Genomic DNA, 26859 nt, shown 5'->3' with positions numbered 1-26859 from the left:
AACGTAGAATTCCGCTGAGAAATAGAATATGCAATTCAATGCAAAAGTTATTGTAAACAATAATAATGCTGGGAAAGCAAAGCAACAACGGAGGAAGAAGAAAGAGATAGGAAAAAATCGTTCGTTTTTTTTTTAGTTTTTGTTTGATTACTTACCTGACAAGTTCCAATTTCATATCACTTAGGCGATTAAATTCCATAAAGAATCGTATGGCCCACAACAAATACGAATCATCATGGCCTGTGCTGCCCGAGTTGCGTTCCAATACACGTCGCACCTGCCGCACCAGGGTGTTATAGGCTGAGCGCAAAACTTCAATGCAATATTCGCGAAGGCATAAACTAGAAGAGAGAGAGAAAAGGAAATAAATACAATATTAAATGAATAGAAATCATATTTTTAGATAAATAGGTATTATGAAAAAACTAAGCTGCGAGGCCGAAATGATTATAAATTTTTGACATGCGTTGAACATTAAAATAACTTAAATCGGTAGGGATGCTCCTTTTGGGAGATATGACAAATATATAATATACACCTCAACTTATGATGGATGGCATAAAAAAGTAGCAACCGAAACCCGGTAAGAAATCAAATGAAGCTTTTCGTGCTGATCAATTCTAATGAATGACCAACTCCATAAATATTGCACCGATGCAAAGGCGTTGTAGGAAATGGGATAGAATCGGCTGAAGTTCGATGAAACTCTAATTGTTCTTCCTCAAGATGTATTGTCTGTTTCTAGTTCACCTGTGTCAAAATACAACAAATATGCAACCTGCATGTACGGCTTTCATAGAGAATTCAGATACGGAGATACTTAGAGTACGTGGATACCTACATTGCGGTGGTGTAAAATGGAATTATCGCTAAAAGGTATAAAAAGCAAAAGTCTCCAAGCAGTTGTTTCACAAGCCTGCTAATTCGGAAATGACCCTCCACAGACCAACCTCTTTATCTCCACCCAACGATCATACCACAAGGCCGGGACTAGTAAACCCAAAGGCACAGACAAACACAAGAATGTCCCCACGAGCATTTCGCACCACACACATCCAACAACACAGCCTCCCAACAGCCCACACAACGAATCAACACAGGACAGTTATCGTAACCACTGGCTCATTCCGCCCGTCGGATCCAATACTCAGGACAGTGCTAGACACCTTCACGAGTATCCAGCTCGTCGGACCAGGTACCCGTAAAAAAGAACAGACAAGGACCTTATCCAACACATCCTACATGTTCGGCACCAGCATCCAGACATCGGAGATGAAACAGCCATCGCGACTCTTCTTCCCAACAGTCCACACACCCATACAGGACAACGAATCAACACAGGACAGTGACCGTAACCACTCGGGCATATTCAAGGAAGTGATAGACACCCTCACGAGTATCCAGCTCGTCGGAGCAGGCACCCGAAAAAGAACGGACTAGCACCCAGACATAAGCGACCAAACAACCAACACAACACCTCTTCCCAAGAGTCCACAAATCCTAACAGGACAGTGACCGTAACCACTGGGATATCAGGTCCGTAGGAACACACATTCAAAACAGTGATCAGACACCCTCACGAGTATCCAGCCCGTCCGACCAAACACCCGAAAATGATCAACCAAAGGTCGTTTCCAATCCATACGGACGGTTCGCACCAGCAGCAGACAACATTGAACAACAATAACACACCCATTCACACAGAATTAGCCAGGCTTGCATGGACAGTTTATTAAGTGCATCGTGTCGTGTGGTCCTAATCCATATGCGGGACATGTATTTGATGTCGCTCCATCAATTCATGCCCAGTAGGAATTAAGGTTCTGCACCATCCTGATCATAGCTATGCAGCTACTTCTTCTCTGCTGTTATGCAGGGTACATGGTCCGAGTATAGCTTCGTTCGGTATTGTTCTAAAACCTGGGCAACTGCATCTGTATGAATGCTATTCTAGGCTGATAGGCCAGTAGATCTAAAGGTTCAAGCTTGTGATTTTAGGTCTCTCTAGATCATAAAGATCGGTGCTGCACACGCGGTTGCAGTTCATAGCTCGGCATGCTGACAGGTCTAAATATTATTCCACTGCGTATCACTTACCACTTCAAAAAAACAACACTAGCGCCGCATAACTAATCACTGACTGACCTTTTGCTTTATAAGAAGTCCACAAAATATTTGACGATCAGTGTCTTGAGGACCTGTTGCCTACTTTTCAGCTGATCACAAATATCGGTGGCATGCACAGGAGATTTGAAAGAGTAGCTGTAGTCTGATTCTGCTATCCACCAATCATTATGTTCAGCCGGGGTTTCTTTTCCGACGTCCGTGTACATAAAAATATTCTTTTAAAATCCACGCCTATTAGAGGCCACATAAAAATATTCTTTTAAAATCCACGCCTATTAGAGGCCACATAAAAATATTCTTTTAAAATCCACGCCTATTAGAGGCCACATAAAAATATTCTTTTAAAATCCACGCCTATTAGAGGCCACATAAAAATATTCTTTTAAAATCCACGCCTATTAGAGGCCACATAAAAATATTCTTTTAAAATCCACGCCTATTAGAGGCCACATAAAAATATTCTTTTAAAATCCACGCCTATTAGAGGCCACATAAAAATATTCTTTTAAAATCCACGCCTATTAGAGGCCACATAAAAATATTCTTTTAAAATCCACGCCTATTAGAGGCCACATAAAAATATTCTTTTAAAATCCACGCCTATTAGAGGCCACATAAAAATATTCTTTTAAAATCCAAATAAAAATATTCTTTTAAAATCCACGCCTATTAGAGGCCACATAAAAATATTCTTTTAAAATCCACGCCTATTAGAGGCCACATAAAAATATTCTTTTAAAATCCACGCCTATTAGAGGCCACATAAAAATATTCTTTTAAAATCCACGCCTATTAGAGGCCACATAAAAATATTCTTTTAAAATCCACGCCTATTAGAGGCCACATAAAAATATTCTTTTAAAATCCACGCCTATTAGAGGCCACATAAAAATATTCTTTTAAAATCCACGCCTATTAGAGGCCACATAAAAATATTCTTTTAAAATCCACGCCTATTAGAGGCCACATAAAAATATTCTTTTAAAATCCACGCCTATTAGAGGCCACATAAAAATATTCTTTTAAAATCCACGCCTATTAGAGGCCACATAAAAATATTCTTTTAAAATCCACGCCTATTAGAGGCCACATAAAAATATTCTTTTAAAATCCACGCCTATTAGAGACCCCATAAACATATTCTTTAAACATTCACGTATATTGGAGGCCATAGAAAAAAATGCTTTAAAATCCACGCCTAATAGAGACTCTAACCAGTAAGGAAAGTAGTAAAGTCGGACTGGGCCGACTATATGATACCCTTCACCACTTTGGGTGTATTCTACATCTGTATCCTAACAGACGTCGCATTTTCGAAGGAATACTAATTTCAGTACGTTATGTCAATCAATTTACATTATATAGGACGAAAAAATATATGGGAGCTATATCTAAATTAGAACCGATTCTTCGAAACTCAACACACGTCATTCAAGACTCAATTCAGTATTTCGTTCAAATGAAAAGTTATATAGGGACTTCGCGGCACCATTTACATAAAATCGGACGAAATTATATACGGGAGCTATATCTCAATCTGAACCGATTTTTACACAACTTAGCACACATCATTCTGGACCTAATTCAGAACCCTATGCCAAATGTTGTGCAAATCGATAGATATATAACGATATTGGTGTCCCATTTACCTTAAATCGGACGATAATATATATGGGAGGTACATGTTAATCTGACCCGATTTTTTTGAAACTTGACACACATCATTCTCGGCTTAATTCAGTACCCTATGCAAAATTTCGTGCAAATCGAAAGATATATTGGGACTTTGGTGCACCATTTACATAAAGTCGGACGAAAATATATATGGGAGCTATATCATTATCTGGATCGATTTTCACGAATCTTTGTACAAATCATTCTCGGCTTAATTTAGTAGCCTATGCCGAATTTCGTGCAAATCGAAAGATATATAGGGCACTATTTACATAAAATCGGACGAAACTATATATGTGAGCTATAATTCAGTACATTATACAAAATTTCGTGCAAATCGAAAGTTATATAAGGACTTCGCGGCACCAATCACATAAAATCGGATTTTCATGAAACTTAGCACACATCATTCTGGACCTAATTCAGTGCCGTATGCCAAATTTCGTGCAAATCGAAAGATATATAGTGACATTGGTGCCCCATTTACCTTAAATCGGACGAAAATATATATGGGAGCTAGATTTGACCCGATTTTCTTCAATTTCAATAGGGTTCCTCCTTGTGCCAAATAAATGAGCTGTTCCAAATTTCATCCAATTCGAATTAAAAATGCGACCTGTACTTTGCTTACAATTCAACATGGACAGACGGACGGACGGACATGCATAAATCAACTTAAAAAGTGATTCTATTCATATGTCTATCTCGTTTCCCATGTGTCTATCTCGTTTCCTTGTGATTGTTACAAACATATGCACAAAGACATAATACCCTGTACCACAGTGTGGTGAAGGGTATAAAAATAGTCTTCCAAAAATTCACGCAGATAAAAATTTAAAAATTCTTGCCTATGAAAGACCCTAAAAAATACACGTATAGTAGAGACCCTCAAACATATTTATAGGTGTCTTCGGAATTTAAAATCATTGAAAAAAAATTTTGACAAAATCAACATTCTTCCAAAAATATATATTAAAAATATTCTGTGCAAAGCCCCGATAATAAAAAAAATCCCTGGAATTTATTTAAAATCCACGCTTTCTTAAAAATACTTTGAAATATCCATGCGTAAGAATGTCCAAAAAATATGTCTAATATTTAAGGTTCTAAGAAGCCCCAAAAAAATCATATTCTATCATAGCCCTAGAAAAATTTTTAATAATATTTTTCAAGAACATTCTATAATGTTCTTGTATAGCCTTCCTTAAAAAATATGTTTAAAAAATTTTCTGTAGTGTTTAATTTATATTTTTAAAATTTCACTGTTTTTCAGACTTTGAAGACATTAAATAGGCGTTTCAGGTCCTCAGATTAAACAAAATCTCTCCTAAATCCTTCTTGTAAAAATATAGCCATAAGGTGTAGACTTTGTTGTATGTATTACAAGGACATTTACAATTTCTTTCGTTCACTTAAAGCCAAACTAACCATTAGGCCTTATAATCCAATTTTATTTAAGTGGTGATATTTTTTGCAACACTTCATGAAAATGTCGAACAAGTGCTTAAGAAAAACTATTTATATGATAATTTAATACATTTTGGGGCATTCTAATTAACTGTTGGCCAATTCACAAAACTAAGAATAACTGGACATTTCGTATATTTTCTTGGTCATCTTCAAGCATCCAGGCAGGCAATAGACAACTTGAATGCTTCCTGCTGGCATATTGCTTCTCATTACAATAAAATGAATGTTAGTTTTTTTATTCCATTCTATTTTGGGATTTTTTTTTTCTTAAGCTATCTTTTTATCTTTAGCAATGGCAATGACATAAAAAAGTCAAAATGACAATAACAATTCAAGAAACAGAAACAGAAAGAAAAACACACAAAATAGCTATCGAGAATGTGAGTGGTGCGTGGTATAGTTGTCCAGGAAACCATTGGAAACAATGGCCATTGAAACCAAAAAAAAATCAATATTTTGGCCTTTTGCCTTAACCCCGAAATTCCTTTGCCACAGCTGTGTTTCCCACCTCCTCCCCCATTCAACTCGGCCTCATTTCCATTGAAATTCAATAGAAAACTCTCCAAAATTGTCGTTGAGTACAAACAATACCGGAAAAATATTAAATAATTCATGATCTGAACATGATGATGCGATGTCTATTCTTCTACCTCGTGTTCCTTTTCTGCTCTTCACATCCGAAAATCAAAATTGCCAATACAGCTGAAATGGCTGTCTGGTTTTCTTCTAACTGAAAAGATGACATTCAACAAGAGTATCGTAAGGACTCCTCGTATTACCCTACCCCATGCATGAATATGGAGTAGTACACAACCTTGTGCTGCATCTTGGACCATAACGAAAACAGTTTCCGGTCCAAGATTAAGAAAGAAAATATAATCAAAATTGTAAACATAACAAAGGATAATTTCATACAGACATACACACACACTAACAAACCCAAACTGACATACCACAAATATTTCGAAGTCCTTCGACACGTTAACAGGGTGCTAGATGCACACATCTATTCCACTTTTGGGATTTTGTTATTCAGCTAAGGAAACAAATATATAGCAAAATAAAAGGACTAAATATTGAGCAAGGATTTTTTTAAAAGGTATCAGGTGTTGGCCACCTATTTGACATATAGATTTCGGAAATATTCGGACATTTGAAAGTTTTTGTGCAGTAATTAAGAGACACAAATAGTTCTACAAAATCTTCAACGCTGACTACTGAACCAACAATCTACCCCATAAGTATAAAATTAACTAAGTGACCCAACAACGGAAAAACGCTCATCAGTATACAATTGAATACTACCATAGCAACCCCCAAGAGCCGAATTTCACATTAAAATATCAGATTTTTTTTCTCCAACGACAAACGTAATCATGACATAAACATCTGTCCTGCGAATAAAGTTATAGATTTCGAAAGAGAAAATCGAAAGTCCATATTGACAAGTCGACTTTGCGATTTCTTTAAAGATCAAAAGTCGACATCGACTTTTAGACTTTTAAATACCAAATGTCGATTAATCGTTTAGTCAAAAGTCGGTTTACTTATCCCTTCATGCTCTCCTTCTCAAATAAAGCATGCTTAACAAGCAGATTACTCTTCTCTATATTTCAAAGCTGATATTATTAGTTTTGATAATGGCGGTATCGAGGTATATAAAATTGTTCGCTACCTCGAAGCTTTAGTTTTCAAGTTTTACAGTTGGTCCGAGTATACTAGACATCTTGCGCGTGAATACCATTAGATTGGTCTTCTCGCCATTTACTGTCAGTACCAATTTGGCAAACTTGTTCTCAATTCATTCCCAGGTGACTGTTACCGCTCGCTATGTACGACCCATTATATCGATGTCGTCGGCGTAGGCGAGTACCATATGCGATTTGTTGTACAGAGTGTAATTTCTGTTCACATTTGCACCTTGCATGACCTTTTCCAGCAGGATGATAAAGAGATCACACGACAAACTGTCACCTTACTGAATCTACTTTTGGTATTGAAGTCGATGGGAAGGAGATTATTCCTCTATAGTTGGCACATATCTCCTCTTATTGTGCAAGTGACACAGAATGCTGAGGTTCCACACATGTTTTCCTCTAGCCAAATTGTACTAATCAGCTGCTGCATGCTCCTGATCACCATTTGAACACCGGTCTCGAATAGTTCGGCTGGTATCCTGTCGGCAAATGCTGCTTGGTATACACTCTATACCGTCATCTCTTATTGGTTCTGGGGTATGTTCTTCACCGCCACTATTTGATACCAAAAGCTATACACAATGCTCCTCCCACACTATCTGTATCTGTCAGATTTCCATATTCATCTCTACAGGAGGATATGCCTGCACTAAAGCTTTCGGTTTGGTGCTTTACTCGTTGGTAAAATTTCCGGACGTTTTTCTGACACCTGTGCATCTCGATTTACCACGCTCTTTGTTCTTTCTTTTTTTCTAAAAATAAGTTTTTCCTCCGATAATTCTCTCTTCCATTACGTGTTTGCCCTATACGTTGCGTTTTTCACATCAGTAGTATTACGACACCCCTGATCGTACCATGGGTTTCATGATGATGGTCTTTGGTACCCAAGTGTTACTTTTGCTGCAGTTTGTAGGGAAAGGGCAATTATTTGCCAATGTGCATCTATATTATTGGGTAAGAAAGTGGGTAAGTTGAACGGTGTTGCTATCTGTTGTGTTTGCATCTTTTCGACGTCGAGTTTCTGTGTTGTGTTAGATCGAACCTTTGCTGCTACATTAAGACGAGTGCGAACCTTGGCTGCTACAAGGTAGTGGTCCGAATCGATATTCGCTGCTCGCATTGATCGCACGCCTAAAACACTTGGATTAATGCCCTCCGTCTATCACAACATGCTCAATTTGATTTCTCGTTGCTTGATAAGAAGAAATCCAGGTGACCTCGTGTATATCAGGGATCTGCCGCAAAGTCCATCAACCACCGTTGTCGGATGTTTCTTCATGGAGACTGAATTTACCGACGGTATTTTCCCTTCCGATTTTTGCATTAAAATCTCCTAGCAGAATTTTAATGTCATGGCCCTTTACAGGGGAGGGCAGCGCTCATATGCTGTTTCTAGGCACTCGTAAAATATGTCTTTGGTTTGTTCATATTTGTCTCCCGTCGGAGCATGGGCGATGTTGAAGAACTTCGTTTTCATACGGATTATAGTAAATCGCTCATCTACTGGAGTGAATCTGGTGACGATATCTGTTATTCTCCTATTAACCATAAATCCGCAGCCAAATTCATGTCTCGTTTCATGGCTGCTGTAATACGAGGGCAGTTGGGAAACTTCTTAGTCTAGCACAAAAAACGCGGTATAAACTGACAAAAGTTAAGTGTTTGGGAAACTTCCATTTGGGTTATGAACACATGTTATATTTTCTTTCGATCTGGCAACTCCTTCATCTGGCAACAGGTGTTCAAAAAAGAAGCAGCCGCAATTTTTTACAATGAAAACACGCATTTCAAACTTTTTTCATTGTAAAAACCGATTTTGAACACCGATTTCTACATGAAGGATTTGCCAGATAGAAGCAAAATTTAACGTGGAAGAGATGAAAGTTTCCAAAACACGTAACTTTTTCTGTTTATAGCGCGCTTTTTGTGCTAGGCTAAGAACTTTCCGAACTGCCCTCGTATATACCGTGGCTTTATACAAATTTCAAAAAATTACCGTAGTCAAAGTGGTTTTCCAAATATAGAAAGGAGTAGCTACCATAACAGAACTTAATTTGGAATTAAAACTAAGACACCCGCATAGTGGGATAAAATGCAGATCTGACGTGCAGAAAATAAACGTGGATTTTGTTGTTGTATGTTTATCCATAATTTTGATAAGAATAGCTATAGAATTTTACGTCGATTTAGTTTAATTCATATTATCTACAAAAAGGTGGAGTATTTAAATCACGATAGAAATCGCACTGTTACAGATAGAGCTTTGAAATGTTGCACTGACATTGATATTGCTCCTTGGATGTCTGGTATTGAAAATGGTGTAGATCGGTCACGTTTTAGTATACCTTCCATATAAACGTCCCGCACAATTTTCGGTATATGGAGGGAGGATACTAGCCACATTTTCCAGCCGATATAGTTCTAATTTGGTATTTCGAGGTTTTGAAGGTGGTAATGCATCTGTACAGAAAATCATCATTTTATGTCTATGTCCTGTCATAACCCTGCATATGAAGGTCCCGTCCTATATTTGGTATCATGGCAGCTTTAGCCGCATTTTCCAACCAAATAGGCTCCAATTACGCATTTCGGTATATAATGATATTTGAATGATATTTCACCTATCTAAGCTAATATGGCAACAATTTAATTTTTTTACAAGGGTTTTCATGGGAGCCCTTTATTTTTGTTTAAGATTTCGTTGTAAATCTAAATAGTGAGTCACAAAATAAACTTGATATAAATGTGTATTCTCTGAAAGAGTTCAAAATCACCCCATTTCTACCCTTTTTAGTGAACAATACTGTTTTGGGAAAATCGCATTTGATACATTAGAGCACACTTTCCGTCACTTGATACTGACAAAAAAATCGGATATAACTCCAAGAAGAGTTGAGATTTTCATTTGAAGTTTGAAAGAGAAATTCTTGTATTGTAAATAATAAAAAATCGATTGTTATTGAATCCGAAAATGTGGTCCCCTATTTGAAGACTCTCTTTATTTGTATTCCCATCCTTATTACTTACGCCCTGAAGGGACTCCGACGTATGTATCAAGATACTACAATGGAAATGACAAATTTAGCATATTCCCTCCAACAATTCTCAAACGTTCCATAGGTTGGACAATTCTGTCACATTTATAACAGTTGAAAACTCTGTATCTGCAGAGATTTAAACATTTTCTTGTGTGGATTATGTGTGGAAGGAGGAAAAAAATGCAACAAGGTGATTCCGGGTGATGGTAAATCAGGATATTTTGTAGTTTGTTTTCGTCCTTCGAGATGATGGTGTTTTGTGTTATTGTTATGTTGTGTACTTTATAACATCCGAAGATATATGACGTATGCGAAAAATTACGAGGATGAAAAGCCATGTGACTTAACATAGGAAAATGGAGGAAAATCTTACATTGTGGATTATAATGAAAAATTTGAAAAATGCATCAAAAGCCTACATCGTGGTCTTAGGTGAGAAACTATATCCATCAGAGTTGTTAACTGTATTCATAACTATATGATTTTGTATTTTATCTAACCTTTTATTTTTTTGTAGAATGTGCTTAAGCAAAAAATTATACCATCGGCCACAAACTAGAGGTCAAATATTAATTTTTTGTTCTCATTCACCACGGTTGGTCCATATCTAACTTCTGGCGTTGGATAGTTTTTTTTTTCTTCTTCTTCTTCAGCAGAAGATCCTTACAAATGGTGTATGTTTTTTTCGGTTCTGATGCTTCATCTCAACTTTTTTTTCTTCGTTTGTTGGGTTCTTTCTATATGACCAGGTATGTTTACCTTCTTGCATTCAAGATAATGCAGTGAATACAACAACAACAACAACAACAAAGGTGACGGCAAAAAATGAAGCAACTCTTATTTGTAGTAGAACTACAAGAAGCAAAGTGCATGCATGTCCAGACAATGATTCGCCATTTAGTAAACAGGGCAACATACGTAACAAAGGGTGGTGATATTACCATCGATGGTTAGGGTCCACACAACATAAGAGCAGACATAAATCATGGTCATTCTAGTTTTACGATACCTTACTCGAGAGGTCGAGTGAGGAGAGGTAGGAATAGAGAGAAATGTTCACAAAAAGCAAAAGTAAACGAAGGACAACACAATAACTACAAATCGCCATCGTAGAAAGTATTTATCTTTGCCTTGGGTGATGGTAGTCACATTTTACCTAACAACTATTTTGGGTTGTTAGCATTGGTTTGTGGTGGTGGTGCTGGCAGAGGTGGTTTTATTCTTCATTTAAAGTTCCATAAAATTGAAATATCCGCATTATGGTCGATAGAATTTGGTTGAAATTGACAACAAGAATACATGGCACAGACACTAGAGCGTATCACATCGATGTAGGGGGTTATGTAAATAGATGGATGTGACTTAAAGAAATGTATTTGGTTATGTTATGAAAAGAGAACTTAAGCATTATTGGATGATCCAATATTTTTGATAATAATAAAAAAAATATTGAGATAAGATTTTAAGATTTCAATTAAAAAACGAAAGTTATTTTTTGAGTTATCATGTCCGCAAGTCGTAGAAACACTGTTTTGAAAAAAAACGCCTTTGAAGCATCACTCTTGGCGTCCCTTGATGCTGACACAATACATCGGCTATATCTTCAAGAGTAGTTGAGATGTTCACTAGAAAAATTAAGCAGACATTCTTGAGAATTTATAGGCTCAAATTAAAAAAATCGATTTTTTGAACTATCGATAGTTCAAAAAATCGTGGATTACCGTTATATGAAACTATACCGAAACAATAATTTTTGGTAAAAAAAAGTAAAATTTGATAGCCAAAACCGTTAAAAAACGTTTCCAAAATCTCCAAAATACCGACATGAGTCAATGTTAATAATTTCTAGTACGGATATGTGGGGGTAACGTTATGGGGCAATATTAAAAAGTGTTAATTTTTTTTCACTGATATTTGTTATGACTATTTGGCAGAAACAAAAAACCTTTTTTAATGACCTTAAACAAGACGTGGATTTAAAAAAAAAAAAACAAAAAAGGAGTAAAGTCGGACTGGGACGACTATATGATACCCTTCACCACTACGGGTATATTCCACATATGCCTCCTTACAGACTCCGCCTTTTCGAAAGACCATTGACATGAAGTTAAACAATCTTAAATATGTGACCTGAAACCTATGCTAAATTTCATTTCATTCGGGCATGTTTAGTGTCGTTTGCGTACAATGGGACAAATTTATGTAAATCGATTTTATTTACATAAATTTAATTTCAATCAGATACCCGTTTGTGTCTGCATCTGCACCAATTAAAAAACCTATAACGTCATTCCAATTTGATACGATTCGTGTCAACCAACATTTACCGAAAAGCCAAAGAAAATACAAATAGGAGCTAGACGCAGTTCGGTTAAAAACTGACGAAAATATATATGGGAACTATATATAAATCTGAACCGAATTTTACGAAAAATAGCAGACATCATTTTAGACTCAATTCAGTACGATATGACAAATTTCGCACAAATCGAGATACATATAGGGATTGTGGCAAAACTATATATGATAGTTATATCTAAATCGAAACCGATTTTCACAAAACTAAACACACATCATTCTAGGCTCAATTCGGTACGCTATGGCAAATTTCGAGCAAATCGAAGTATATATAGGGACTTTGGTGCACCATTTACATAAAATCGGACGAAAATATATATAGGAGCTATATGTAAATCTGAACCGATTTTCACGAAACTTAGCGCACGTTATTCTAGACTTTATTCAGTACGCTATGCCAAAATTCGTGCAAATCGAATGATTTTCAGGGTCTTTGGTGCACCATTTACATAAAATCGGACGAAAATATATATGGGAGCTATATCTAAATCTGAAGCGATTTTCACGAAACTAAACACACATCATTTTAGGTTCAATTCTGTACCCTATGGCAAATTTCGAGCAAATCTATATATATATATAGGGAAATTGGTGCGCCATTTACATAAAATCGGACGAAAATGTATATGGGACCTATATTTAAATTTGAACCGATTTTTACGAAACTTAACACATGTAATTCTAAACTCAATTCAGTGCACTATACCAAATGTCGTGCAAATCGCAAAATATATATAGGGACTTTGGTGCACCATTTACATAAAACCGGACGAAAATATATATCTGAACCGATTTTCACGAAATTTAGAACAAATAATTCGGGACCTAATTCAGTACTCTATGCCACATTTCGTGCAAATCGGAAGGAAATATATATGGGAGCTATATCTAAAACTGACCCGATTTTCACGAAACTTAGCACATATCATTCTAGATGTAATTCAGTACCCTATGCCAAATTTCGTACAAATCAAAAGATGTATAGGGACTTTGGTGCCAATTTACATAAAATAGAACAAAACTATATATGGGAGCTATATCTAAATCTGACCCGATTTTCTCAAAACTTAACACACATCATTCTAGACTTAATTCAGTACGATATGCCAAATTTCGTGCAAATCGAGAGATATATGGGGACTTTGGTGCACCATTTACCTAAAATCGGACGAAAATATATATGACAGCTATATCTAATCTAAATCTGAACCGATTTTTCCACATTAAAATAGGATTCGTCCTTGGGCCAAATTAATGAGCTGTGCCAAATTTCATCCAATTCGATTCAAAATTGCAACCTGTACTATGTTTACAATTCAAAATAGACAGACGGGCGGACATGCATAAATCGAGTTAATAAATGATTCTACGCATATTCTCAAAAGGAACCACGTGTCTATCTCGTTTCCTATACCTTGTACCACAGTGTGGTGAAGGTTATAAAAATCCATGTCTTCTTTAAGGCCCTTAAAAATTATTTTAAAATATCCACGTCATTTTTTAATTCCTTGCAAATTATTTAAAAATAACCACGTCTTTTTTTAATCCCTTAAAAATAATTTTAAACAAGTGAGCGAAGCTGTACAGTGGGACGGGGCCGACCATATGATACTCTACACAACTTCCACGAAAGTCTAACTTCCTGTGGAACTACATTCTGAGCTTGTGTAATATTTCGCGATATTTGCGGCCTCTTGACCGACTAAAGGTCAAGAAATATTACTAATATTCAGTACAACTCTTCTAATTACTTGTCCAGATTCCCTTCACCGTGGGTTGTGTTGTGATGTTCGGGTTTCAATTGTAGCCTATGCATTCACTCGAAAAAAAACAACAAATTAAGTTTTCGGCCTAGAGAAAAATATTTAAAAATCCACGCCGCCTGTAGACCGTGGAAAAACTTATTCAAAAAATACAATCCGCCTACAGATCCCAGAAAACAACTTAAAACCAGTGAACGATGATTATAGGTGTTATCCTTAACCATAACTGCAACATCACAGAAAATTTCAAAGCGATCAGCGCTATATTTTCGCCCTCTAGTGTGGTAATGGGTTATATCTGAATACGTAAGCACCTGTAAATATTTAAGTGTAACTCCCACATCCGAGTAGATACGACAAAATAAGTGGTATCAATTTAAAGGTCAACCACTCCTCTTATCAACTTTTCGGCTTCATGTCCTTCAGGAGTAAATATATACGCCATAGAATACAAATGTTGTAATTTTTCACACAAAAGTCAGGGTCCATTTGGCCGGCTAAATATTGACCAATCTTTATGAAAACAGGCATGCTTATTCATTGGCCCGATTCCCTTCTTCTCCATGTAAAATTTCGAGATGTTCGGGCCATAATTGCGGGCACTGGAGCGACTAGAAACACCAACAAAAAGTAAGTACTTGGTCCATTTCATGCCCTAAATATTAAAATAGGGGTCTTCATTGGACAGAACCTGTCCTACATGCAAAATTTCGTGAAGATTGGCCCATAACTGTGGCCTGTATGGTGTTTACAAGTTATAATGGACAGACGGACGGACGGACACACATGACTAGATTGACCCAGCTAGTCGAGATATGACGATCGGTATACTTAAAGATGGGTCTAGGACCAACATTTCGCGGCGTTACAAACTCTTGGGGCTGCACAAAGCTATAATACCCTGACAACAGAGTTGTGTAGGGTATACAAATCCTCGTCATCCTTAAAGACCTTGAACATTTTTTTTAAATCCACGTACTGCTTAAAGCCCTTAGAAATATTTTTAAAAAAATCCATGTCTTCCTTAAAGCTTACTTTTTTAGTAATAAATATTTTTAAAAACTGCAGGTCTTTTCTAAGGTCCATAAAAATATTTTTAATAACTGCACGCCTCCTTTAACGCCCTTAAAAATATTCTTCAGCAAACCCCAATCAATGATTTTGCGCTACGATGATTGTACGTGAATTTTTGGGGGCAAAAACTAACTCCTTACAATGCCTCAACCACGTGTATTCAAAGGACTTGCCCTCCACTGTTTTTTTCATCTCCCCATTTTGTCAAAATTGGGTGAATAAGATAAAAATCGAAGCGCTTTTTGGCTGTACAAAAATTTATTTGCTAAATGTTTCGTGGATTGGTTGAAATGATGGCATAAGCCTATTACAGTAGATATCGGATATAAGCACATCTCATATAAGAAAAAATCTCATATAAGAAAGATTATCAAAAACACCGAGCTTATACTTTCTTATATCCGATAATTCCATATAAGAAAAAAACGGATATAAGAAAGAAATCTCCGGCTTTTTTGAGTTTCTTATATCCGATATCTACTGTATATCGAAGCGGGATTTCTTTAAGGGGAAATTATGGTTATTTTTGTAAAGTTGAATTGTAATGGGAACAAATGAAATGACCTTAACAAAAACATTCCTTCCCATGACATCACATCCTATTACATAGCTAATTTCATCAACAATTTCAAAGTCTTCAATTTTCCATAGTCAATGTTAATTAAATTCAAACCCTTTACTTTGCCTAATACTACAATCCTACCTTGATGAGGTGTTGACAATTGTTTCTTAATTTACTTCATTAAAAATATGTATTTATTAAAATCCTCTTACCCTCCAGAGTCGAAATCTCTCTTTCAGTGCTATATATCTTGTCAACAGAATTTCATTTTACAATAATAAAAAATATTCTTCGAAATTCTTATCATGAGATTTACAACAAATTGTTTCTTCAATCTTCGAAATACGATGTCTGCCACAAGTTGCATACACACGCACACTAAGCAATCCTATTACTTAAATGCATTTTTGTATAGATGTGTGTGTGTGTGTGCGTGTACATGTTCTATTTAATACATAATCAAAATTTTAGAGATATATATGATTGCAATTACTTAAATTATGATATCAAGTACCAACTACACACCACTCATCTCACATCCGAATAGCCGAGAGCATCAATCTTCTGAAAAGACGGTAACACCTGAAACAGAATTACAGACAGCTCATCCGAGGCGTTATTATCAAGTACAATGCATGTAATTGTATATCTCAATGTACGTATGTATGTATGTATGTTTCTAGTAAGTGAGTGTTGATGACGTTGACAAAGACAGGTGTAAAGCCACAAGTCAATCAAGGCCAGTAGTTGTCGTTGGCCAAGTGTGAATTATCATTTGAAGATGCACACAGACACAAACATACTCATTCACTAACAGAAAGCAAGAGAGAGAGATAGAGACAATTCAGTGTGGCATTTGTTTGTGACTTGAGTGTTGATAACATTCAACGAATATTACCTACACACACACACACATATATCCTTTTCATAATAGCATCATAACAATATACAAGATAGATACGAAGAAGACGACATATCTCCGGTGAAATCGTAAGAAGATATATTTTATAAGAAGGAAATGCAAGAATGACAAATATGAAATTCACAAGGACATTATGTCCTTGGTAAACGAAAGGTATGAAACACATGATATGTACGAACATATATTCCATTTAAGTAATTGTGCTGTTGTTGGCAGGCTAAAAGGCAGACAAACAAACATAGAAATATGATTTTTATGATTGCTAAATGTTTCCTGGGTAATATACACATTGTTGTTTGGGTCCAAGAAATGCTGTATCGGGCGAACCAATATCGCTACACCATTTAATAAAAAAAAACCATTGACACATACATCGCATCTGACATTCGGAACACCCAAAGAGTTATTGTTGAGAAGTCTCTCCATCCTCAAGTTGTGGCTGTATATGGTCCGAGGGTTATTGGACCTTACTTTTCCGATAATAAGGTTGGATTAGAGTTTAGGGGAACGGATTGCGCAGCAGATGATTATTTCTTATATTCGGAATTGGTTCGTATTGGTTAACGCACCACGCGGACGAATACATTTTTCTTTTAACGGAAAAAGTTCTCGGAACATGTTATATGTCGAGTTGGCCACAAGATGACGCTAAGTGCCCTTTAACTACTTTTACTCTTTACGCAAGGCAAAGGCGTCCGAACCGCTTATGCCTCTCAAATATATGTTCAAATGTTTGCAAATGACAAATTCGACGTCAAAAGCCCAGCATCGTTTCAAGGCTTTGAAGAGAGAAGTCGTGAGGCTACCTGGGACATAGTACGGAAATGTGATTCTAAATGATGTAGATTTTTTTTCGTTTAGAAGATATGGTCCCTCAGCCTTATAGCTAATGATGGTTACAGTTTGATATCTAAGTATTGGTTTTAGACAGCATGTTCCTTTGAAAATCCTTTTTGGACAATTCAGAGTCGATTTACAAATGTACGTCCCTCTGTCTCTCTGCCCGGCTGTTCCGCGCGGGCTCTCGAAGGGTGTAACCGATTTCATCCAAATTTTGAACATCGTAATACTACTACCAAACATAGTTCAAGTTTGAAGATGGGATTATCGGTTCATTCCTTCTCCTCCTCGTCTATCACCCCACAAAATGGTCAAAATTGTGATAAACATTAATTGAACCAAGCCTTGTACAACCTATTTTCTTTACTAAGCCTAGATCAAGTCCGAAGATGGGATCCATTTGTTCATGGTCAAAAATTTCAAAATGTATAAAACCAATATCAGGCGAAAGTGATATCTGAGTTTGGTTCAAACTTTACACAAAAAATTATAATTACCTAGCCTAAATAAAGTTCGAAGTTGAGATTCGTCTGCCTTCTTCTTCTTCTTCTGGTACCTATGTCACAAATATTTTGGTAAACTTTAATTTGAAACGAATTGAATAGCCGATTTGATCAACATAAAATCTCCTTTCATAAAATCAAATACCTTACGTAAAGCGAGTAATAAAACCTGTGTGTAATTCCGAAGACATCTGCAAACTATAGGCTGAGGGTCAGCAACACCGACTGACAGCAACACCGACGGACACTTTGTTACTTGTTTTCATTAATAATGGTATAGTCTTCACCGTTATTATAAAATACCCACAATTCAAATTGTACAAAATTTAGTACACAGTAGTACCAATTTCCAAAACTTCCTACATACCCCTAACCTACACCTTCACAGTGATCCTAAATCCAAGTTTTAGGATTCTAACTCTATCGGTTCACTCACAATTCAAATTGTACCAAATTTAGTACACAGTAGTACGAATTTCCAAAACCTCTTTCATACCCCAAACCAACACCCGGACATTGATTCTAAATCCAAGTTTCAAGATTCCAACTCCATAGGTTCACCCACAATTAAAATTGTACCAAATTTTGTACACAGTAGTACCAATTCCAAAACTTCCTATATAACCCAATACTTCACCCCCACAGCGATCCTAAATCCAAGTTTCAGGATTCTAACTCTATCGGTTCACCCACAATTTAAATTGTACCAAATTTAGTACACAGTAGTACGAATTTCCAGAAACTCCTTCTTACCCAAACCAACACCCCCACAGTGATCCAAAATCCAAGTTTCAGGATTCCAACACTATTGGTTCACCCACAGTTCAAATTGTACATAACTTAGTACACAATGGTACCAATTTCCAAAACTTGCTACATATTTCAATCTTACACCTCCATAGTGATCCCGACTCCAAATTTCATGCCTCTAGCTCTATTGGTTCACCTAAAGTTCAAATTGTACCAAATTTAGTACCATTTATTACCCATAAGTTTTCAATTGTTAAACTGAATCCTGACCCTAATCCTACATCCCTACAATGATCCTAACTCCTAACTTCATTGTTCCAGCCATATCGGTTCACCCAAATCCAAATTGTACCAATTATAGTACGATTTAGTACTTTTCGTACACATAAGAAAAAACTTCCAAAACTACGTACATATCCCAATCCTACACTCTGACGGTAATGTTACTTTCAATTTTCAGGATTCCAGCTCTATTTGGACCTCCAAATCAAATTTGTACCAAATATAGTACCATATAGTACTTTTCGTACACATGAGTACACGCTTTCATCTCCTTAAATGGACTTAATAGACCTGAAATACATCTTAACCCTAATTCGCATTCCACATTTCAAGTTTTTAGCTCCATCCATTCACATGCTACGAATTTGTACCAAATTAAGTACATTTTAGTACTTTTCGGATAGTTATAGTTCGAATTTCCAAAAACCCTTTGTTACACCTATCCCAAACTCCACCAAATACAAATGGTATCACATTTAGTACTTTTCGTACCGTTCTAGTACGAATTTCCAAAAACCCAGCTTTATCTGTCACCCAAAATTTCAAGATTCTAGCTTCAGCCGTTTCGTCTGGCCGTTGATGAATCGTTAATTCAGTCAGTCAGTCAATCACTTTACTCTTTTATTTGTATAGATTAATGGTGCAACTCATGTTATGATAGGACCTTGAACATACCGAAAAATACGTGAAAAAAATATGATAGAAACTCTTAAAATATCTAATAGTGGGGCTACAGTTATATGGGGCTATAACAAAACAGGGATTAATATTGATAGTTATTGGTAGTGAGATTTGAAAGTTAATGTGAATACAAAAAAATATACAGTCAATTCCGAATACCAAATATTGGGAGAACTCTTGTATGGGGGCTACCCTGAAGTAAAGGATCAATACTAATAGTTTTTAATAAGAATATGAGTTATTCAATGAGAACCCAAAATTCCTAATTACAGCCAATTCGGTAGGAAAACCTGCCCACAATCCCAAAAATATCGAGTATTGGGGGTACCGTGATATAGGGACTACCCTGAAACTTGGGTCAATATTAATAATTTTTGATACGAAATGTGCTATACAATGCGAACCCAAAATAACAAATTACTAGAGATGAACAGTGGGTAAATACCCGGTAAATTGGTTAAATACCCCGTAAATTTGATAAATACCCTTTTGTGGGTATTTATTTGGTAAAACAACATCTTACATTCCATTTCCCGGTTCCTGCTATCAAATCGATTTAAAATGGATAGTTTTACAATGAATGTTTTTAATGTCAAAGCGAATATGGATGTGGAAAATTGAGTTCCTTGGTCTAAGTTTTGATATTAGCCTCCATATAACCGTACCTCCCGATTTAATGAATTTTTTTCTATTAGACAAAGAGTTCTCTATGGGCCTACTGGGACTACTATATTTTTTCTAGGCTAGACAATACTAACAACACTTATTTGACGTTTTCATTCAAGTTAGCCATTTTTTCCTGTTTTCTTGTTTCCAGTGGCTTGGAAAAGGGATAAACCCCTCGAACATTTATAAGATCGCCTGAGTTGGAGAATCATAGATCTACGCGTATGAGCCATCAAATGTTTGGATTTTCGAAAACGAACCAAATCTAAAGAAAGTTGTTCGTGATGGAAGTGCTGTTTTCACGAAACTGGTCAGCTGTGGAGATTGTTAAGCATGGACAACGTGGGGTGGTAGGTTCGGCGAAAAAGTGACGTCGGGTCATTCTGCACCATGACATTGCTAGCGCATTAGATTATCCGCAGTACAGCCCAGTCTATACACACACTTCTCTTTAACTCCCGTAGATAAAAAATGCCTTGTGAAGAATTTTTGTTGCCAGAAGATGTGGTTGAAAGGTTTAAAAAACTATATTTTGGTGTTTTCTCAAACGTATGTGGGAAATTCTCCGACAAGGACACAAAAAGGTTTATAACTCATACTGAAGAATGCAATAAGACCTGTTAAGCAGCATTCATTATAAATATCCGCATTTGTATTATTAGTCCAGAAATATACAGTAGCCTTTATAAAAGACATATAGAAGATCATTTAGAAGAATACACGTTGAGGAACTTATATCCAAGGAAGGCATGTTATCGGCCTTCTATCCAAGAATGCATTCGAAGGACTTCTGTCCAGAATTTTTGTTCATTAAAGAAAAAACTATGGGAGGCCTTCTGCCCAGAAAAGTAACTCTCCTTTCCATATAAGACCTGTTTAAGGTTTTCTATCTTAAAAAAACTTTTTTATAATTTACAGATGAATTTAAAAATTTCAGTTATAGAAGACCTGTTGAACGTTTACTAACCAAAAAAATCTTTAGAAGATTATAGTTAACCTTTATTAGTTTTCCACTAGAGAAGGAACTCTTGAGAGAAAATATATCTAGAAATTCATACAAAAATATATGGAATATATATTTTCTCATACAAGATCTGTTGAAGGTTTCTTACATGCCTAAATTACAGAAGATGGTCAAATTCACGTCCCACTGTATTTGTAACTGTCATAATATATGTATATGTAACTATACTAAACGTACGTGCAACGGATGTGGCAAGATTATCAAATCAAATATATTATCAACTACATAACAAAATTCATAGCAAAAAATACATGTATGTACGTACTCATGTGTCTAGACAAATGCTGGTCGTTGGAATCAAATTCCTCCACACATCTATATAAGGAAAGGTAATGAAATTTGTGTGCTAACATCAAGGCCAAAGTCATATCGACTTTTGTCTACACATAATCACATTGCCATTCCTACAACTAGTTACTAAAATCATAAACCAGAATACAGTTAGTGACCACACTTGGGAATTTCCCCCAAAAAAATCGAAACTCCAATCACTTTACTTACCGCACCGAAAAGGCACTGCGTCGCGTCACCTGCCCCTCTTCCCGTATGTGACGAAACGAACGTTTCTGCTGTTGCTTTTCATGATCGAAATCAATCGACGTAACACGTTCCAACGGCTGATGGCAGATAATATCCCGATCCGAGACAGATTTCAGATTACGTATTACATACGTGCCGCCAAAACGTGAATGTCGTCCTGGTGGCGGTTTGGCTGAGGTGCGTTGCTTTTCACGGCGCCTGGCTGCCAGCAATTCCTGTTCGTCTCGTTGTTTTTCACTGACACTACGCTGCAGTGAGGCATCGGCCAGGTTTTCGGCAGTCTATGAAATGGCAACAAAAGAAAAAAGATGAAAAGTGAATGAGTAAAATTAGCAAACTACAAATGTGAAGAGAGGCGGAAGTAAGGCAAAGAAGATGTATGAACATGCAAAAATTTCATTGAAAATACAATTCAATAAGGAGCGTGTAACAGTCATTGCATGTCGTATAGGGAAACATGTTGGCTGTGTTGACATATGGCTGATGATGATGAGTGTGTGGGTGCAGGATACGTTTTACAAAGTTAAGGCTGTTGCTATTAGAAAAAATCTGTGTAGATTAGAGTGGGAATGCATTGCTTAAAACTTATCGTAAGTAGTTGGTAGTATAAATACGGGAATTACACTGTGGGGAAAAGACTTTTCGAAATTAACACCGTTCGTTGTCGATTTTTCTTCATTTGTTGTTACTTTGGTTTTGACAACGGTTGTTGTCAATTTGTCAACAGGCGTTTACAATTCTTAGTATTTGACCACGATACGTAATCAGCTTTGAGAATGTGACAACGGACGTTGTCAAATTTGAGAATATGACAACGAATGTTGTCAAAATGTGAAATATTCAGAAATTTGATCTTCAAGAGCAAAATGAAATAATTGCCGAGTATGCCGAAATCGACGGTGATATTATGCTGGTCAGTAATACAGAAATAATTAATGATTTGTTTGTAGTGGGAATTGGATGCTACTAATCTCGACATCAAAGAAACCATGGATTTTATATGGGGATGTTTCCGAACAGCCTTATCTCTCGAAGGGGTGATTATTATTGTCCGCCAACATTTTCTGATTTAGAACTTTTCGACTGTTGACTGTAGGGATTCATTAGGTCGGCGAGAACGTACACAGAATCTTTGCATTTTGATTATGCAAAATTTCCGTGATTATGTGTTCGTGGTAGCCAGTGGACTGATATAGTGGATCATTATTAACGGCAAATACCTATGTGATCATCCAAAATTTATTTTTTTCTTTGAATATCAAATTATACTTCGTATTGCAAAACCTTGTAGATCGTCTTTTCTTCATAGGTGACCTCGATCTAACGAAGTCCTCTAGAAGGTCTTACATTTATGGAAGACACATATATAAGGTCCTGAAGATATTGAATGGAAGGCAATTAGCAGGTCTTTCACCTATAAAGATCTTCTTTCTTTAAAAGAAGGTCTTCAATCTACCGGAGACTTATGAAAAAAATTAAGTAATTTTGTGCACATGTAAAAGATAGTCAGTTGGTGTTTCCGACAGATATATACCCTCAGCCTATTATTTGCGGAGGTGTACGGAATAAGACACAGGATTTATTGTTTGCTTTATATAAGGTATGTATATGTTTTCTTTTTTATTTTTAAGTAGATTATAATTTAAGGAAAATTAAATTTAATTTAAGGAACAAAATATTACGATTTGTAAAGTGTGGGTCAAATTAAACATTCCAATATCTTGATATTGGAGTAACAAATTTTGAAAATGTTGACACTTTGTGGGGAAGGAGCCAGGAGTTTAACAACGGGTCCTATATTCAATGCTGATCTATGTAAGCTAAATATATTACCGAGTGGAAATTTTGGGTGAAATTGGATATTCGGTACGCTCCATATGAGCGAGAAATGTTAACCCTTTGTGAAGGAGGAACGGGCCCCATATTCAAAGTTGATCCATGTAATGGAAATTTTGGAAGAAATTGGGTATTCGGTACGCTCCATATGACATTTACAAGTTTTCAAAAATGTTAATTCTTTGTGAACAAAGAGTACACCGATAAGTCTCATCTTCCATCATTATAAAAGGACTGTTAAAATATTCGGTTGAACAATGTAAAAATCAAATAGAATAGCCCGATCGCTTCTTCAAACTTGAATTGAATTTAAAAGAAATATTACGATGTGCTTTTGGTATCAAATCGGACATTCCACACCATTATTATTGGATTTACAAATTATCAAAAGTTTGACCCAATAGGAGTAGACAGATGGGTGCCATATTTGGATTCGATCTAGGCTAGGGAAAAATATGTTCGATTTTAGAGCAGACGGACGGACTGACATTTGTAAATCACCTACAAATTGCGTGAAACGGATTTGGTCCAAAAGAACTAATATTCCAAAAAGGCGCATATTTAGCATAATAAAGTTTATATACCCTCATTAGCCATAAGACTGAGGATATAGAAAAAGGATAATTCAAAGGCAAAATGTATATACACACCATAAGATGGTGTGTATATAAAGGAAAAATACGAACAGTCCAAAGACATATTTTACGAGGGCCTAGAAACAGCATATAACCGCTGCTGCCCTGTCCATGACATTAAAGTTCTGTTAGGAGAATTTAATGTAAAAATTGCAAGGACAAATATTTTTGGCCCCATCTTTGGAAACTTCAGCCTCCATGAAGAAAGATCTCGATATACACAAGGCCACCTGGATTTCCCCTGATCAAGAAACGATAAATCAAATTGATCATGTTGTGACAGACAGAACACATTCATCCAATGTTTCAGACGTTCGATCGATCTGAGTTGGGAATACCGATTCGGACAAATATCTTGTAGCAGCCAAGGTTCGGCCCAAGATCTATGGGCTGATCTACGTCTACGGTTAATATCGCCGTCGAATGAACCATGACATCGACATAGTCAGGCGATTCGAGCTGAAGCGACTACGTTGGCTAGGTAGTGTTGTGAGAATGGATGAGAATGCCCCAGCTCAAGAGGCATATAAAAGCGAAGAAACTGATGGTTCACGTAGAAGGGGAAGACCACGAATTCAATGGAAATTAAATGACGAACTTCTAGATTAGTGGCGAATTTATAATGAACCTACGAACTTCTAGTGCACTCAGAGACCTGGTGAACTGTTGAACTGATGAGCAAAACTTGAGCTGGTGAACTTATAGTGGGAAGGTGAATCAACTTATGATCTGTGAGTAATATTAAGGACTCCCCTTACTGTCTTAATTCATAGGAGACCATTGATAAAACTTAAGGAATTTTATACTGGTCTTGCTACGTTTTTATAAAAATCCCAAACATTTCGTATATAAACTTAATGATTTCTTAGAGTAATATCAATGATTTCTTATTGGGTTCGTAGGGACTATTTTAATAGAGACTTTAAGAGCTTATATATTGAACAAAAAGATTTCTTAAGAACTCTAAACAATTTCTTATTAATGTCTGAAGTATTTAAGGTTTCTTATGGAAATCTCATTGTGTCTTAGGGATTTATAATTGAAATCTGAATGATTTTTAAATAAGCTTCAGTGAGACTGTAAAATGTATGGACTTTTTACTGAAATCATAAACATTTTTTTATTTATTTCTCTTTCGAGATGAGATACATGATCGAAGTTGCAATGAAAAGGAAAGTCAGAGATATACCACATTCCCACCATTATGTGACGAGGGCTGTTTGGAAACTGCTTAGCCTAAACAGAAAAAAGTTAAGTGTTTTGGAAACTTCCAAACAACTCCTTTATATAGAAACTGATGTTCAATAAAGACACATCCGGAATTTTTTAACAATGGAAAAATTAGAAGTGCGTGCTGTCATTAAATATTTACACAAAAAAGGTTTATCGGGACAAGAAATTCATAATGAATGTGTTAGGTGAAAGTGCTCCTTCATATGCAACAGTACAAAATTGGTTTGCTGAATGTAAACATGGTCGTACAACCATTGAAGATGAACCACGTAGTGGACGTCCAAAAACAGCAACAACAACAAAAGTTGTAGCCAAAGTACGGGTATGGTATTAAATGATCGACGAATAAAAGTGCGTGAAATTACTAATATCAGGGGCATCTCAAATGATCCAGTCCAATTAATTTTGCATGAAGAACTACAGATGAAAAAGCTTTCTACAAGATGAGAGCCGCATTTGTTAACAATCGACCAAACATGCATACAAATGAACATTTGTTTGGATCGTTTTATTTCGCATAAACGGATTTTAAGGGATTTACCAAAAACCAAGTTAAAAAATATGGAAGATCTTCACCGATTGGCTTTATCCTAGTTCATACGATAGTTATACACTCACAGAGAAACGTCCCAAAATTTGAAATCAATTGGGTTATTTGTTTTTGAGTTATAGTGCCCGCCATTCCCAATAACGCTGTTTGAGACTTCAAATGTATTTCATTGATTGACTAATTGCAAAAGTGTAAAACAATAAACTCAGAGTGCTTCAGAGTACAGAGTACTTTTTGGATCAATTAAATGTACAAATTCGAGAAAAACGTCCTGGCTTACAACACAATAAAATATATTTTTCATCAAGACAACGGACCAGCGCACAAGAGTGAGTTAACAAAGGCTAAAATCAACAAATTCAAGTACGACTTCCTAGAACACCCACCTTATTCTGATGATTTAGCTCGTAGTGACTTTTACTTGTTCCAAAATCTACAAAAATTTCTTGCTGGCAAGCGTTTCACCTCAAATGAAGATGCAGTTACAGCTGTAAACCACGATTTTGAGGACCATGAGGAAATCTGTTTTAATCAAGGGATAGAATTGCTAGAAAAGCGTTGGACTAAGTGTATTGAAGTTGCAGGAGATTATATTGAAAAATGAAAATATTGTTGAAAACTAACTATTCTCTTT

The 26859-nt window shown here is 36.2% G+C and overlaps 1 protein-coding gene across 1 annotated transcript in view; it reads right to left on the bottom strand.

The window, feature by feature from the left end:
* The window catches only part of LOC133322191 (protein timeless homolog), a 178561-nt gene that overhangs the window by 93908 nt on the left and 57794 nt on the right, over positions 1-26859 (bottom strand). The window contains exons 4-5 of the mRNA XM_061531236.1: positions 21933-22252; positions 156-341 (exon numbers count right to left, since the gene is read on the bottom strand). Of these exons, the coding sequence (XP_061387220.1) occupies positions 156-341; positions 21933-22252 (506 nt within the window). The remainder of the gene's footprint in view (positions 1-155; positions 342-21932; positions 22253-26859) is intronic.

This window comes from Musca vetustissima, unplaced genomic scaffold, assembly GCF_032173495.1.
Source record: "Musca vetustissima isolate MV318-11 ecotype Yass unplaced genomic scaffold, APGP_CSIRO_Mvet_v1 utg21807, whole genome shotgun sequence".
Lineage (NCBI taxonomy): Eukaryota > Metazoa > Arthropoda > Insecta > Diptera > Muscidae > Musca > Musca vetustissima.
The sequence above is the reverse complement of the archived record's forward strand: the minus strand, read 5'-3'. Positions and strand labels throughout refer to the sequence as shown.